The 17,853-nt window shown below is 36.7% G+C and overlaps 1 protein-coding gene across 8 annotated transcripts in view; it reads right to left on the reverse strand.

Annotated features, from left to right (window-relative positions):
• The window catches only part of CDH13 (cadherin 13), a 478,422-nt gene that overhangs the window by 248,264 nt on the left and 212,305 nt on the right, over positions 1-17,853 (reverse strand). For all 8 annotated transcript variants that reach the window (XM_040571559.1, XM_040571558.1, XM_040571561.1 and 5 more), the window contains one exon: positions 6,404-6,556. In XM_040571559.1, coding sequence (XP_040427493.1) covers positions 6,404-6,556 — 153 coding nt within the window. The remainder of the gene's footprint in view (positions 1-6,403; positions 6,557-17,853) is intronic.

Here is a 17,853-nt window from a genome sequence, read left to right on the forward strand (position 1 = left end):
AAATCAAGCACTACAAATCCATGGAGCTCCACAAACTGCAGAACTTGCATGGCCACAGGCACGCTAGTGCATCAGCCTAACCCACTGCCAACAGTGGTGAAACTTCGCTGCTCTGAAACTTTGGGCTGTAGTGCAAGTTCTAGAAAGGAGCACAAAAATAGGGCAACATTTTGCCCAGAGCAGACCTTCAACTTCCTTCATTTTGCATCTTCAAGAAGTAGAAGGGATTCTGATATAAAAGCAGAGCTGATTTCTTCTTCCTATATGAAAAAGCCTATATTGGAATAATAGTACTGTAACTGAGCTTCAATTGTGAATTGATCAATTTCTAATGCTAATTCGGAAGCTAAACCAACACAGGTTTTCAGAAATTGCAGCCTGTGACTGCTAAGTGAACACAAGTGCAACTGCTGAGACGTAAATCTCTGCAAAGTTAAGATTATCATGCCTACCTCAGGATACAGAGCAGCCTGCAGTCCCTTCATGTGTAGCTATGAAAGAAGGAATTCAATGTTTTTCAAGATGCAGCCCCCTTTTCTCTCTCTCTCTTTTTTTTTTTTTTTTCCTAAGATCCTACCTAGAGGAATTCTTTATTTTAAGCATTCACAGTGATGAATTTTCCTCTTCTGTACAGAGCTGATCAGCTTGCTTACTGAAGAATCCACGTAGGGACAGCTAAACTTCAAGTAGTGCTGCCTGGTAACAACCTAATGGCACTTTCTCAGCCAGTGTTCATTTCCCTTTCTGTAGTTTGACTATGAAATTAGTTCAAAACAGTCATCTCTGAGTGTACCCACAACATGTGAACACTTTGCTGAATATATACATATAAGCATACTATAAACATATATTTTTTCTTTATATTGACATCTTATGCACTCTTTACATATACTTATATAATGTAAGCTACAGAGATCATTTTAACTTCCAGAATTTTCAGTTGTATGTCAGTTGGTCTAACTACAGCCTATTTATACAAATAAGTTTCTAGCTTATTAATAATCAAATCCAATAGCTACACAAGAACTGCTCTTTTTTTTTTTTTTTCCCAGTGAAATCTTTTGTCATTGCTAAATGGTCAGGATTCTTCCCTGACAAGTTTGTACTCTGCCACAATTCCAAGTTTTTTGGATGTAACACATGCAGTTTGGGAGCACCATTATTTTATTATGTTTTCTTTGTGTATCCTTTACGTTTTAATTAAGTCAAACACATTTGACTGAAATTTACATCCCCACAAGACCAAAACCCTTCCTCCCATGGAATGCTGAGTGCCTTCTCCTTTTCAGGAAATTACTGGGAGATGACGGAGGTCTGACCTTTCCCAGCAATAATTGGTTTCAGCTCAAGACAGAGCAGATCACTTAAATTTCATACAATTCTGCCAGTGCAGATAACCAAGATAAAAACAGTTTAGACCAGTCTTGAAATTAGAAGCAAATCTGTGGTTTTCATTCTCAAAGAGAGAGAGAAACACGCTTGTGTGCGCTATCTATCTCCATGCTGCATATTGCAGAGATTCAGTATCAGGGTATGTTAAATCATTCTGAAAAGGATGTGGTTGCACTATACTCAAACACAAGACACACAAGTTGTTTACTTCTAGGTTTTTATACCGCTTTCATTATATGCAAAAATACATTCAAGTACTTGAACATCTTTGTCAGAAAATACTCCTAGGCACCTGACTAAGCCAGTTTTCCTCAAACCTCTGAAGCATTCCCATTTTTTGTTCCTTATGAAGCACAGAAATAGAATCCAGTAGGACTGCAAGCATCACTGTAAATGTTTGGCTCAGTCACAGAAATAGCAGTCTCATGTAACTTGAACTGATGCAGTTCACGCTAAAGATTTGGTTGCTGTTCATTGGTCTGAATCCTTTAGCCTGTTCTCAGTCTACTTGTTATCCAATGTATAGAAACAGCAATACATAGGAAATAGTCCTAATTTGCTTTTCAGTACTGTTAACATAACTTTTCTGAATATCTCAGTCTAACAGTTGCAAGGCATCCTTTCATAGAAGTGTGATAAGTCATTATAAAAAAAAAAAAAAAAAGCTGAAAACTGATTTCACACCTCTACTTGTGAAGTATTTTCTAAAGCAAATAAAGCTCTTCACTTAAAAAAAATAATTAAAACTAACTCTTCATTAACAGTTCAAATTACCTATGTAAATTTGTTCACAGCTCTAATTTGCACACTGATGCTGAATGGTTTTATCAAACTTCTCCATTTCGTGTTTGCAAAGGATCACTTTCTGATCATTTCTCTTCCGCACACCCTGCAGTTATGAAAAAGCCCACCAATGATGGCACCGTCCTGTAGCATCTTGACACCTGACTGAAAGCCAGCCATTGACTAGCTGGCACATCGCCACTGATGCTTAACAGGACTGGATTTTACTGCTGCAAGGATCACATGGTGATGGGAAGTGATAGGAAACGAGTTTATACAGCTTCAGTCTTTGTCCTGTACTGGGACATACCTAGGAAAGAAGGAATGCCTAACCAAAATCTCATATATGAACTGTAAAAACATTAATGGATTCCAATTCCTATATCTTTTGGACATATCTAACCTTTGAATAAAGAACCAAACATAGTTCTTTAACTTAGTAATTTTTGTCATCTCAATCATGGCAATCTGCTTGTACTTGCATGGAAGAACTTTGCCTGAGAACATAGTATCTGTGCAAATGTGAGGCTTGGTAAAACAACTCCACATTTTCAATTAACATGTTACCCCATAACCTCTGTTTCTCAGCCAGTCTTCACTGGCCTCGTATTTGAACCTTTGTTTCGCAATTCGCTAGCCTTTTCTTTCAATGCTTAACACAACCAGACTTCCAACTTCATTGGAATCCTTCAGTTCTGTCATCGGACATTAGCACAACTGAAGTCTTTTGATATTTTGCTTAAAGATGCAGCTGAAAGTCAATAAAATTCCTGTTCTTTTGGAATCAGAAAAGACAGCAGAACTGAAGTGTGCCAGGAATTTCCCAGACTATTAGAAATTTTTGGATGTACCTCAGTGATCTGAACTAGAAAATCCATCCTCCTTAAATTTCTGTATTTGTTTTAAACACCTGCAATTTTTAATACTAGATAAACAATCTGCCATTCCCTGAAATGTCCAACCAGTTTTATTCATTCAAGTCTTGATAGAAAACCAAAGACATTATTTTTGATAGCATATTTGTAAACTGAATGCCTTTTTCTTATATTAAGTAGGGGCTCTAGGTGACCTGCTTATCTCAACAAACCAGAAACAATTCAATAATATAACTATAGTCTGCCTAAGTCCTTTCTTCGGACTGTTATTTAGTAGTTGGACCACCAGGCAACTAACCCCAAAATAAAACTACTCAGTGTAAATCCATTCCTTTCTCTGATCCAGAGAATTCCTGTCAGGATGCTCTTCATTACACTTCTTTTGAGAGAGGGAAAAAAAAATTTACCACAAACTTTTCTAAAACAATTTATCTTAGCTTGGCATAGTAACATCCTTACATCCTCTCACACTTCTTCATAAACAGCTTTCATTTAAAATTGCTGCTAGCTGACATTCTCCAACCTTTAAGAAGGCACCCCACAAAGCTAAAGGGACAAACATACCAGAAGAATCTACCAATTTCCACTGGCAAATAGGATTTCATGAGAAAAAAATAGTTACTTATGGCTAATTTCACTGTAGTGGCTTTTGGACTTCTGTCTCACCCAGCCTCCTCTGACACAGTTTCATTTTCTCAACAGAAATCAGCACATTTTGAAATGTGCAAGTGGTTGGGTCATGTTTCCTATGACAATTAATCACCCTTGACATTAATATTTCGGTGGAATTTCACATCCTTGTCCACTTTTGAACAACTTAACTAATTTCATAAAAACCAACTAACAAATGAATCAAATAAGTCTGTATCAGGAAGGGGGCTGGGGGCTCAAGTCATTAATGCACCTGCCTTGTATTCCTCTCCCAGCTTGAGTTTCTTTTGCTATTAAACAGCTCTTCTCAACACACAACTACCATGCAACTCGGCTGCAGCAGATAGACTTTAGCAGGTCCCAACTCTCAGAATTTTTCTCTCTATTTTAAATTTTTTTCTATCCTTTACTAAAAATAAAATAACTGAAACAAACAGTGTAAAGTGGCAATTAACTCAGACTATCAATGGTTTTCTGAGTGGAATTCAGTTGCCCTGTAATTTAATCACTTTTCTCTTGTAATGAATTATCATAGGAAAAAGTCCTACATGCTTTTCAATATTCCTCCAGGATAAACAAGACAGCAAAAACTACTCTTGAACTTTCAATGGTAGAAAGAACATTTTTTGTTAGAGATTAAATACCCTTAGATAGTTTAAAGTGCTTTGAGGTACATGGATGTGTAAAAGCTGCAAAGTTCTATGAAATACTATGATCACCAAAGCTTGATTTTGTGCCCTGTTAACATCTGCTTTAATTCTCATCCCTTGAGTGTATATGCACTAACAATAGGAAATAAATCAGTGCTAACGCACAGCAGCCTTCTGTGTGGCTGGAATGATTCAAACAAATTTCATTTTTTCATCCTTGCCCCATCACTGATTATATACTTGATAGTAAGATGGCTTGCAAAGAACTTGCACTTTTTTCATGGAGATCTATTCTTTCCTTCTTTGCCTTTTGTTTTGAAATAAATCTTTCAGGAAATCGATACTGGGGGGGACAGGGGAAGCAAGTGAAATTTTTTTTCAAAAAGCTTGACAAAAATCTGAGTCTTTTTGGTAATTCATCTTTCAATGTATCAAGGAAATGAAGGAGAAAATCCCGCTGCCTTCCTGACACCATGAAACATCTTTATTGGAAAACAACAGGCTGGATTCAAAGACAGACTAAATCAAGTTGAGGGTTCTCCTTCTGCAGAACTTTTCAGCTACATTTTGCACAACAGGATGCCAGTGAGCATGCTGAGCAGAGTGCTATATAACAGGTTAGGAAGCACTACAACCTATTAGGATATACATTTGCATTGCTCTGGATAATCTGCTACACTGCACTATTTGTATATAATTTGCATTGCTTCAAAAAGGCTCCTCTCTAGGGAAATGTTTTTTGTCTTAATTTAAGTGTATGCTTTGCCAGATCAGATAGGAGGGCCATTTGTGGTTTGATGCATTAGGCTGAAAAGACTACTATGATTTTCCAGTAAAAAAAAATAAAATAAAATTCAAGGTTTATACTCAATACATTAAGGTAGAAAGCCACTATGATAAAATAGGAAACAGCTGGAAAATGAAGATGAGGAACAATATTATAAAGAGAAACTGCAACATTTCTCTTTTAAGAAGGACAGCAGTGGCTACCATAAATCCTATGCAAGTGGTTAACATACATTTCACTGTAAACCCAGATGAGAAATAGATGTTTAAGTGTTGAAAATCAACATATGGTACATTTTAGCAATGCTTTTTGGGCAAGCATGACTAGTCATCGAACTAGCAAACTCTTCCAGAGGAGGAGAGAAACAGCACTGAAAGCAAAAGTAGTAATTACTACACAGCAGAAGACAAAACTAAGAGGTTGGGGACAGCAATCAGAACTGTCAGCAGAACCCAAGCCTTGCATGGGTTGGAGCAGTATCCACTCCCTTCTGCATGATGATCCAGAGATCAGATCTGCTATGCTGGGGCAGAAGTGGCAATGCACAAATCTACTAGGTAGTTTGAATCCAGCTTCTCATCTATATTGAAGTGCCAAGACACAATTTAACTGAGTGCACGTTTCCAGAGTGAGATAAAAAACATGAATTGACAGATCCTCTTTTTATACTATGCAATTCAAGGCATCATGGTGCAGTTATTTTACAGATTTCCAAGATCACTTGCTGTATTTCAGTGAGGAGAAACATAGCTTTTGTTGACAAGGAAAGGAATCCTTCATAAAATCTTTGTTGAAGACACACGTTTGACAATGTATCTGCTGACATTAACAGGATCTTCTGCGGCTCAATTAAAAATATCCATTACTACAAAATAGAGACGAATAGTATATTCCACTGACAACTTGACAATCAAAAGGAGAAAGTATAACCATGTAGTACCTTAGACGCAACTTCCCAAAATACCTTCTTTTGTCCAAACATAATTTTGTATTCACAAATCATATGCGTACATGAATTTCAGACAGTACTTCTACTGAAGATAAATGACAGAAATACATGCAGAAAGCAGAGTAGAGTTTCAATTGCATGTAAAAATACACACATTTACAATTTCCAAAGGATAAACGGTTCTTCTGGAAATTTTTTAGGACGGTGTCTCACAGTTTAACCTTCAGTAACTGCAGTCTTTTTCAACAGCTAATACGCATTCAAAAGTATGTATTACCAACAGAGAGGCAGAGATCCTATTGCTATGAGTACTCACCTCATAATTGGCAATTGCTTCTCTGTCAAGGGCTCGGGTCACAGAGACATCCCCACTGATCTCGTTGATTCTAAAAATTCCTTTTGGGTCTTGATCTACTCCCTTACCAGAGAGTCGAAACTTTGCTCCCTCTGTCCCTTCACTCCTGATGACCTGCACGGCAGAAAACAAGAAGTTACAGGCCATATTAAAAATAAAATAAAATAAAATAAAATCATTCTAAACCCACATAAGCAATTTCAATCTTTATCCTAATGTTGAGGCATATTCCCCGCCAACAATATGAAAATATAAAATATGCTTTCAGTCATTCAGAAAACACTCTCCAATTCTTGTGTTAAACCATGGAAAAGCTAGTCAAGTCCTTAGGCAGTTGCTATCTTATCTTTACTGTCTTCTATTTCACGACTTAACATTTCTATTATTCCATTACTATTGTATTCACTCCATGTCTAGCATTTGACATTTTATTTAATTCTTTTTCTTTTTTTTCCCATTTAAATTGATAAACTAGCTGCGAAGAAATCCTACAAGAAAAAAAAAAAAGACACATTCCACCAAATGGCATAAAGCATACGTATTTCACAACAACTCTTATCAGATAGCCATCACACATTATTTTCCAATTAGTCATCCCTTTTTATTAGCAATCTTAGTAATTTCAAAATAGATGACTTTGTGGATTTTTTTTTCCCCTTTCTCATTCTCTTCTATACTCTTCCTTTCCCAGGATTTTAAACCAAGGAAAAATCTCCTCACAGAAATATCTGGGTATCCTGCCCAGAACTCTGCTTAGTCACACAGTTGGAATTCCTCCACTTTCCAAATGCATGAATACTTATATACATATGTGTGTACTGAAACTCCTGGTTACTATCACTATCTTGTTTCCCATATGAAAAAATCCCTAAAAATCCAATTTCAAGGCTGTTTTACATTACTGACAGTAGCATATGTAAACTTGCATAGCTACATGATGTTTCTTATAAAATACATGCTTTGCAAATTTGTACTTGCACACCAGAATCTAGAAGGATTATAAATTAATCTTGCCCTTTAAGGCTGACAGTCTTGCCAAGCCATTCTTTCCAACTGCTGTTTCATGTTCTTTTGTTTCTAGAAATTTTATATTGTTAATGTTTCCACAGAAACATTAAGTCAAGTATTTATATGCTGGTCTAAATCACAGCTCAGGAATCGGAAGGAACAAGGGGCATTAGAAATCTGGACCTGTGCCCATTTTGCGATAATCAATATGCGGGGTGTTTAATAATGTCCCTGAGGAAATATATGTTTGTTGCCCTATTGCTGTGGGTTCAGCAACACTGGTTGGCAGATTACTGCGCAGGGAGATTTTGACTAAACTCCATAATCATTATTCCTTTATTTTAATTGAGGAAAAAAATAGCCACAAGTTATGAAAGAGAAAATCAGCATTTTCAGAGATAAAGTTTAGACTTTCAAACCCTTTGGGAAATGGAGAAATTTCAAAGTAAAAAATGTTTCAACTTTTTTCTCCTTCCTCCTCATAGTCAGAAATGCTAATAGATGAAAACTTCGTCTTGTGTATTTTTGAGCATGTCATGACAAAACACAGAGGCAGACAACACTGCAAGTGACAAAAGGGCAAACTAACTTTGTTCTTCAGGTTCTATGATGAAACCAAAACTTAATGGCTGAAAGCTACCCAATATTCAATACATATTTTGACCAATCTCTGTTTTTGTTCATTACATCAAGTTTAAAAGTATGTTTTTCTATTTCCTTATTATGCTTATGATTTTGCAGTGTCATGACCATTGCTCACTTTTGTATGGAAAAGCTGAATTGCTTGTCCTCTGTCCTGATTTCTGAGACTTATTACAAGAAGTGCTCCTTTACATCCAATATAAGAAGAGTGGTTTGAAAGGCACCATTTCAGCCACAGGCCAGCACAAAAACCTAATTCAGAGATGTTCGCACAAGAGCCGTATCCCACCACAGCGGTCAAACATTTCCTAACTGTTCATCACAAATTTGAGACATAGTATAGGCCAAAAGCCCCAGCTGCAAGAAACCATAGAAAGAAAGTACAACAACTCATGGACATTAGTGATATTCTACAAGGGAATTTATAGGACAAATTCCAGATAATTATATACAGATCCTTCTTCACACTAGATAGAAAGGCAGGAGAGTAATAATAATAGCAGTAAGAAGCATCCCTACAAGCCTGACTGGAGGGAAAACTTACTCTTTACTCCAAATCTGACAAAGACCTTAATCTTGAATTTGCTAGCAATACATCCTAATGTGGTACCTGAAAGATTTGTACTCCCCGGAGCTACAGTGCATTCCATATCTCATCCCAACCTTAACTGCAACCATTCCTCAGCATACAATGTATGGGATCAGTGGAGTTACCAGAAAGCAGAGGGTTTTTTTCTAAATGACAGGATGTTTCTGCTGAGCCTTTTTTAAGCTTCAGGAAGCAGGCACAGTCCTGGTTCAAGTATGTGCAGAGGCTTCTCTCCTATCTATTTAGTCAGTTAGGTATCTAGTTATTGCACAGCAACTCATGCTTGATGGAGTATTAAGAAACTCAGGTTAGAGATGCTCCATATACCGTTGCATCACTTGTTCAAGTGCAACGGTGGTAAGATAAAAAGTAATTTTCAGTATGATATTTTTAAAATGTTTAATTAGCCACAAGAGGGAGCTACATACTCCCAGGAATGTAAAGAAGAACATTAACATCTCCTAATTAAGAAGCTTATATAATGGCTGCATAGTTCAAAGAAAGTGCATTTCCCAGTTCACACTAAGCTCAGTACAATGAAAAGTTTAATACAAATCAGGCTTAATTTGCCATATGGTTTGGTGCTTCAGCAAGAGCAAGGAAGAAAGAACAGGAGGATTGTCTGACATCTCCTCTGGCAAGACTACTATTCTGAATGCCATCTAAAACACAGCACAGTTGGTATGAAAATTTCCTAGGTTACAACATATTACACAACAATGCTCTCCCAGTTTACAGGCAAGGCCAAATTATTTCTGCTGGAATGTTTGCTTTGGGACGTTATTTCTACATTTCTAAAAAAGCTCAATTTCCCACAGTTGCTACTACCTACAGACTGAAATGCTCATCTCCAGAATTTTTTCACAGCTTTAGGACCTTCAGTGCTTCAGTGCAGGTTCTAATATTGAAAACTTCTGCACCATATGACAGCAGCTATGCGTTGCACATAAAACCTCATAATTTGAGGGTGATGAGACACTGGAACAGGTTGTTCAGAGAAGCAGTGGACGCCTCACCATTAGAAGTGTTCATAGTCAGTCTGGGTGGGGCTTTGAGCAACCTGGGCTAGTGCCTGTGGCAGGCTGTTGGACTAGCTGATCTTCAAAGGTCCCTTCCAAACCAAACCAACGTGGGCAGGTGGGGTAGACAGAATAGATGCTTACCGAACATCCCACAATAATACAGACTTGTGAAGGCTATTTCCTCCCCCAGGACCCAAAGGACAGCACAGATGCACTTAGATATGTCTAATTTCCCCACCTCAACAAGGGTTAACAGCATTTTCCCATGTGAAGGGTGCACTGGAGAATAAACATATTGAAAACTGACATGATCCATGCTAGCCTTGTCAGAACCCCTTATATAGCACTGAAGACAAAACAGCATTATTTTTCAAAAATCAAAACAAAATAAAAAAAAGGCAGAGATGAGTATAGGGCTCAACTAAGAGGCACTTTGAAGAAAACAGAGCGTTACTTAGCTGACAGGATCTGCTTTTTGCTGAACCATAGCCAAAACATATTTACCAAGTGTTGTTTTCCACCTGACATTATGTATCCCTTCCAGCTAAACTCATTTCAGCATTGTGATCCCCCTATTGTTACAGGTACACCGCAACAGTAAACCAGTGTTCTCAAGAGAAGAAGAGAAATAGAAGTACAAAAAACACACTACCCCCTGAGAGAGACTTTACAGTTCTGCAGCCATAATAATTGCGTCCTTAACAGCACCATCCGAGTTCACCAGTCTCAGTAGGTATTTGCTGCAATCACTTCTGTAATTTCTTAGTTCTTGGCACTGTCTGAATTAGAGGTACAATATATTAGTTTCAATTTTAATTAGAAAATGAATGCCACCTTCAGAGAGGTACATTTGGTTCCAGTCCTAATACTTTTCACTTTGGAGTGTTAAACTGCCTCCAGCGTGTTTTTTAGTTTTGTGGGTTTTTTGGTTGGTTTTCATGGTGGTGTTTTTCTGCCCTCCTCCTTCTTTTTCTAGGAAGCAAAATTATCCACAGAATATTTAGCACTGAACTATTTTTTTTTCTTTAATCACTGTACTCCAGAAGAGCAAAACAATGGTTTAAGGCCCATTGTTTAGACAACATATAAATATTCGAACAGACACTTCCTGTCCTGCCATACTGAAAACCACTCTTTACAGCTGGAGGCTCCTTCTGCTCCGTGCTCTGACTCAAATAATCTTTCAGTCAAGACAAATGCAAAATATTCTCATCATTATGCAACCCCCCTAACCTACAGAACCTTCTTCACTACTATAAGATAAACATACAAAAACTGTGGTTTTAAAGCAATTCAAATAAATTTGCTGGATTTAATAATTTATTAAATCTATTGGTTTTCAATACGTCTTCATTAATTGAGGATCAGATCAACTAGTTTATCATGGCAACCTAGTTCTGCTCTTTGTCAAAGGGAGACGTATTGGCCAAATCTGACCTTCCCTCTGACTAGGGCTTACATCAGAACTCACTCAATACCTGGGTGATGCTAAAGAACTTCCAGGTGACATAACTAAAGGTAACAGAAATTAAGTTCCTCCACACGACTCTGTCCATTGTTCATGATAATGCGGGATAAAACAAACACACTATAAATGACAACATATATTTTATGTTACGCTTTTCTCTCGTTCACAAAGCAAGCCTTGCTGTTAAGGTCCACAATAACTTCCTTTCACAATCATCAAACTTAAAAAATAATTATTAGCTGAAATGCATCTGAACAAATATCTATTCAGTATGTTCTCCGAGACACAAGCTAGGCTGGTATAGAGTAGCCTGAACAATATTTACAAAACTCAAGTAAACAGCAGAATGAGCCATCAGCAATTAAAGATGCTCATGTAATACAGTAGTGGAGGCAATATTACAGCCCTGAATTTCAAAATAGTTCCAGATCAGTTTTCAGTCACCAGTCTATGTATGAGGCAAGATTTTCAAACCTGTATAAATCTCCTAGACCATGCACTGTAAGCCCGAAGCTTAAAGCAGCACATCAGCCAATCACTCAAATTCTAATATTTGTGCTTGCACTAGAGCAGCACTTTTGAAACTACAAGCAAAGAATGAAAAAGTAAATGTGATCAGCCATAGGAATATACAACATGGACCCAACCTCCAGCGATAAATGATGTAGGAAAACAGTCAAAGTCAAGGTGAAGGTTTTGGGTTGTAAGCTGGAGAAAACAACAGCGAACACTGCTTCTGTGTCATCATCTACAAAATTTTTGCTTGATGCTGTTGACAGTCCTAAGAAGAATATATATATTTTCCAGAGAAAGCAAAATGTATACGTATATGAAAGACTTGATTTAACTCAGCAAAGAAAGACATAATTCAGTTATTTTAACTTTAAAATCCTGTCTCAGATTCCAAAGACTCAGATTCAACTGAGAGAAACATATTACCAAAAAAATGTTTGGATTTTTGCACTTAAAAGTACAAAGGTGACTATCGGGCAAAAGTACTATAACAAGCCTAGCAATTACTTCTTATTCACACTCTTTTGTATTAGATCTCTTAACACTCTTAGAAATTACAGAAAAAAAAAAAAAAAAAGTTCTTCAAACAAGACGACATGTATCATTATTGTAAAATGCATCTGTAAACTGAAGCCTTTTTAATAGCTATATAAAATTTTTGAAGTATTGAGCACTAGGTGTTCAAATACCTTAAACGTGGAAAATTTTAGACCAATTGTCAGAGATGCAATGTGGGAATGAAAAAAACAGAAGTTGAAACTAAAATTAATTGTGAAAATGAAAAATCATACAATGATATTCTCAAGATAACAGGGTTGATTTTTTAGCAGCTTTGTCATTGAAAACATTACAGGAAGCGTCACATTTAGGAACACCATTGTGAGAATTAAAGTACGTAGTTTTAACATATTTTTGATGCATGTTTGCAAGACTGATTTGGAGCTACAAACTGTACAAACATTCCTTGCCTGAAGCAATCTAAAAAAATGAACACTCTTATCAGGTGACATATTTAGAACTTCAGGTACATGAAGAAAAGGAACTTGTAGTGCTTGAAATGCAGATGGCACTTCTAAGTATTTTGTTGCACTGAGGCTCTGCTTCAGGAAGACACTATACCAACTCTCATTTTGTTACACCAGTGCAAATGCAAGGTTTTAGTCCCTATAACACAAACAATTCCGAATCTGAAATTTGCGAAGGTTAATAAATTCCACAGATGAATATTTCAACGTAATGTTGTAATGTATGAAAATGATATAGTATATGAACAATTAGTGAAGTAATTTCATCACCAGTGCTCATTTTTTGAGGTCTTTTTAGAATAATCAACACAAATAGGACATTTTATCTTCGACCAAAATATATCTTCTCGACATAACGGCTTTTGATTGTAATTATGCATAGACTTTTACAAAATTCAGATCAATTTTGTAGCAGGATGCACAAGTGCCCAAATGAAACACAATGAATTTATGCATGTGGAAGCCCTGTGTCCCGGTGGTTCCCTTTCATCTGAGGTTCACTGTTGTAGTTCTACACTGATGTAACAATTTCCCCTGAAGAATAGCGATAGCACTGGGGCCTGCAGACGTCATCTACCAAACCTGAGGATTTGAACAATATGGACTACTACCAGTGAGCATTTGCTTTCAGACAGAAGTAAGTTAATTCTATGAAAACATAATGATGTGTGTTATCTTTTGTAGCAGGTAATCCTTCAACTTCTTTTGCTCTTAATTTATAAAGAGCAAGAAGATTCATTACAAATAATTTTCACTTCCCCTTTTTCCTAAGTAGTAGTTGATTTCAGATAAGTATCTGCAAACTCTAGAATCAGCGCACAATAATTTCCTCCTACTGGCAGCACAGAATTTATGAACACAGGTTTTTGTAATCTCAAAGGAGAATTACCTGGAAGTATTACTTGTCACAGAAGACCTGGATATTTCACTGGCTGATTTGGCCTATCAGTAGCCATTTAATGAGCATATTTTAATTACTGCTTAGGTTACTAACTTGTAACACACCCTCTTAGCTGAAAGAATTTGAGGACCACCATATTTTGAGTGACAACTAGCTGAAGAAGCTACAAAGCTATAGTTGTTAGGAAAAGTCTGACTGACTACAATACATGAAGAAAATCTCAAAGAATGTCCTTTAAAAATAATTAAAAAAAAAAAAAAAAAAAGAATTATTTAGATTTATAGAGGGGCTTTATTGTAAACCTATCATTGATCTAAAAAGGAAGAAATGCAGAAACAATGTTTAATGGTTTCTAATTGCAGAAGTTCAGGACAAAGGACAGAATACATAACACGTAACCAGCACATGTGGAGCAGCAAAGTCTTCAAGGAGTAGAAGAAAAGAGAATAGAGCCAATTTACAGTATCTTTTTCCAGGTATTTCACAGTACTGTCTATTCCCAATAAGATCAAAGTCTTCACTTTATTACTCAAGGCCACTTTTACAGCATCCAGAAAATCATAAGGCTATCTGATCTAGCACTAGGCTGGAAGAAACACAGCACCATTTTGGCTGTACTGTGCCCTGGCTAAAGTAAACTGCTGATAAGATCTAGAGAAGTCTGCCCTGGGCTGAACAGGGAATATTAAAAACAAAACAAAGCAAAAAACGCTAGTCACTTTCTTTCCCTGCAGCTACAATTACTGCCCACAGATTTAGCTACAAATGTTATCTTTAGATCCATGCATGCAGCAAAGAAAGAAATCAAGATCTGGATTAAGTGGGAACTTCCAGCCGGGTGGAGTAATTGGAATTGCAAAATGAGACACTGAGGTTGCAGAGCCAACTTGAAGAATGGGATAGAAATAATAAAGTGAGAAAAATGGAGTTGGTGAGAATGATTCACTTAAAAGCAGTCTTGAAAATTCAGTTTAAGTTTAAGAAATTTGTTGGAAGATTGTGTCTAACTTTATTTGGCTTTAACTAACAACCTGTGGAGTCTAGACTTCTAAGAATACTTTGTGGTTAAGATGAACATAGAGGAATAAGTAGTCTATCAAGAGCATTTAGTTTTTTTTAAATTGAAGATATTAAAAAGCAATATTATGATGAAGCGCATTTTAAAAAATTGTGTTCCATTATATGAAGTCAATGTAATACTTCTGGATGCTTAAAGAACCTGCTTAGCACCCAATTCCCATTTGTAGCAAACAACCCACAGATCTAATTATAGATTTTTCTCAGCCACTAGTTCCCTAGGAAACAAATCCATGGCTCATGTCTTGTGCATGGAAGGTCATAGTATAAAGATAAATATTTTTCTGTGTATAGAAACTTATCTAGAGGTCACAGGTCTGCATCTCAGCAGACGATTGTGCTTCTGTCAAGGACAGACAGCAGCTACATTTGACGGATATCTCAAATATTTAAAACTTTAAACACTTTAATCTGATGAAGCACTTAATACTTTTATTAGTTACAATGTTCTATGGCTCTTTTTGCTGTAAACAAAGGATTTTAATTTTCATTTTCTAAACTCATTCCCATTTTTATCAATGGGTCCACCTCACTTTTCATCTTAAATGTTCAACAGTCAGAGGTGAATGCAAAACAGCTGGTACGTAGCTACAACTGATTAGAACTGAAAGGCAGAAATTTAATTTCAAGTCATGAAAGGTAAATATGATTTGAATTTTCTGATATTGACTCAAAGTTAACAGATGTCATCACAAACTATTACAACATTTCTACCTACGTGCATGTGAACTGCAGTAGTCTTATAAAAAGGTGTAAATATTGCTACTCAACTTTTGATTTGATTCTAATGCATTGCCAAAAAAAAATACAAAATACAAAGCATAATTCCCAGATATGTGTGAATAAAAACTAAATCCAGATATGTGTGAATATAAAACTTGAACAGAGGTGAAGTAGAATGAATTTGAGGGTGGCAGAGGGAAGCTTAGTCAGATTTATCCTCCCCATTTATAACACAAAAATACTATTCAACTCCATCCTGAGCCATTTACAATGACAGCTTGGAAGTTAAAGAGTCTTACTCACACTAGTATAATATTCAGCCTGACTTAAGGTCAAATAAAGGCTTTAGGCTAAGTCAAAGTGTCTTCAGTCTGTGGGAAGCGAGAAGGAAGCCTGCACTGTCAGTGCGTCTCAGGTAACATGCAGCAACCCATGCCAACCCAAGCCCTACGGAGGTCTTGTTCCACTTGTGTCTGTGGACAGGCTGCCACCAAGGCCAAAGCCATCAGCTAATACCACAAGCCTGGACAGCTTTGCTCCCTAGATCGCAGAATGGTTAGATAGATCGATGCAAAAATATTTGATTCTTAGAAATGTTTTTGGATCCTTACTTTGTTTTTTTAAATTTACATTCTTTCCCACATTTTTTTTCATTCCCTCCATTTTTGTCCCTTATTCACTTTTGCAGATGCTACCAACTGTGCTACATTGCCTTTGCTTCTTTAGCTGTAGTAGACTGAATTCTCATTAGCTAGAGGTGGGAAAAAAAATCCATGTGGCTGGTGAAATTGCTACCACAAATTTGCATTTCAAATCTTATAATGACTGCTAGCCTTAAACTGGTCTTTCACTGCTGAGTGAGGGTTACCTACTTCATTAGGCACAGCACCGCAGACATGATTACATAGCCAGGGAGCACTTACACCAATCTGGTGTAACACATCACGTTCATCCAAAAAACACACTGACAGCTTCAGAAAGTGCAGGTTTTTCCAGCAGTGTAGCAGGTATCTCACTCACCAAGGCCCAGGAAGTCCCATGTGAAGTTTGCTCCCCTTTTCTGGGCACTTAATTCCTTCATGCTCTCATCTATCTCTAAAGGACACCCTAACTTTCATGTGTTGGTATTTTCCAGATGGGGCTGAGAAGCATTTTAACAATACCATTCTTTGATTGGACTACTTTTAACAGTAAAAACATTACCTGAAGGTGGTTTTGTTAGCAGTTCCATAGGTGACTTTGCCTTCAGACTCATTTCAGAACTTGGTGTTCTGAAGTAATTTTTTATTTTTTTTTCACAATGACAGTGTCACCAAAGTATGGTAAGACACTCCCTTCAGTCTCCTGTAATCTTTTCAATAAAGTTTGCTCTTCTTCTCCTATTCCTTCCTTCCTCCTATATTCCAAGATAAAGGTTCAAAATCCACAATACATTTCAGAAATGTTTTAAACTTTACAGTTAAAAAGCTACCACTAACTTGAATTCACTTTCTCATTTTAAAGAGGTCAGCTTTTAACTTTACTGATTGCTTGACTCTCGCTAGAATTAGAAATGTAATGCATTAAACTATGGATTCCAATGCGTAAACATCTTGATGGAGTTGTAATTAGTGACAGGGTTACATTAGTCTGTTAAGAAGCTTTCAGACGACTATCCAATAATTGCAATACAGTCTTAAATATATATCACTCTTCGTGAAATCATGCTGGGGAATTATGGAATCAATCACGATTAAATTAGTTAAAAAGAACACAATTTCAAAACTAGTCATTGTCAAGATGCAGAACTTCAGACTTTGTTACACTTCTAAAAGCTGGAAGATCTTTAGAGTCGTGGAACAATTAAGCTTCAATAATACTTATGATGCATTGTTGTCTGCCATCTCAGTTATTATCTTCCAGATATATTATTACTGCCTTCAAGAAGTCAGCATTAAAAATTATCTAAGTTTATCCATTCACTGTGCTACAAAGACGTACATTTTCAGTGAATAGCAATACCTGGAACACCTTTCTGAAATAAGACCTCCATATGACAACTCAGAACACTGGACTAACAACTAAAAAAACAAACATCCCACCACCACTACCCACCCGCCCCACAAAAAAGAAAAAAAAAAGTCATTCATTGGGAAAAGCTGCCTGATGGGAGGCCAGCAGGGCAGCTCTAACCTGGGAATCAGGCTACTGCATCTAAGTAACCTGTCCTGTAATCACAGGCCTGTACAAATGACTTCTCCAGATCTTTTAGGTCTTAAACAAGAATTGTAATAATATTTCATGAGTACAAGAAGAAGAAATTATATCTCTGAAATCATTATGAAAAATAGGCACTATTTATAAGCTTGCAATCTTGTATAGCTGAGTCCAATATCCCATTCAAATTCTTCAATGCTGAACTTTCTACTCCCTGGCTGAGAATTCTGAGCTATCATAGGAAATG

This window comes from Cygnus olor, chromosome 12, assembly GCF_009769625.2.
Source record: "Cygnus olor isolate bCygOlo1 chromosome 12, bCygOlo1.pri.v2, whole genome shotgun sequence".
NCBI lineage: Eukaryota > Metazoa > Chordata > Aves > Anseriformes > Anatidae > Cygnus > Cygnus olor.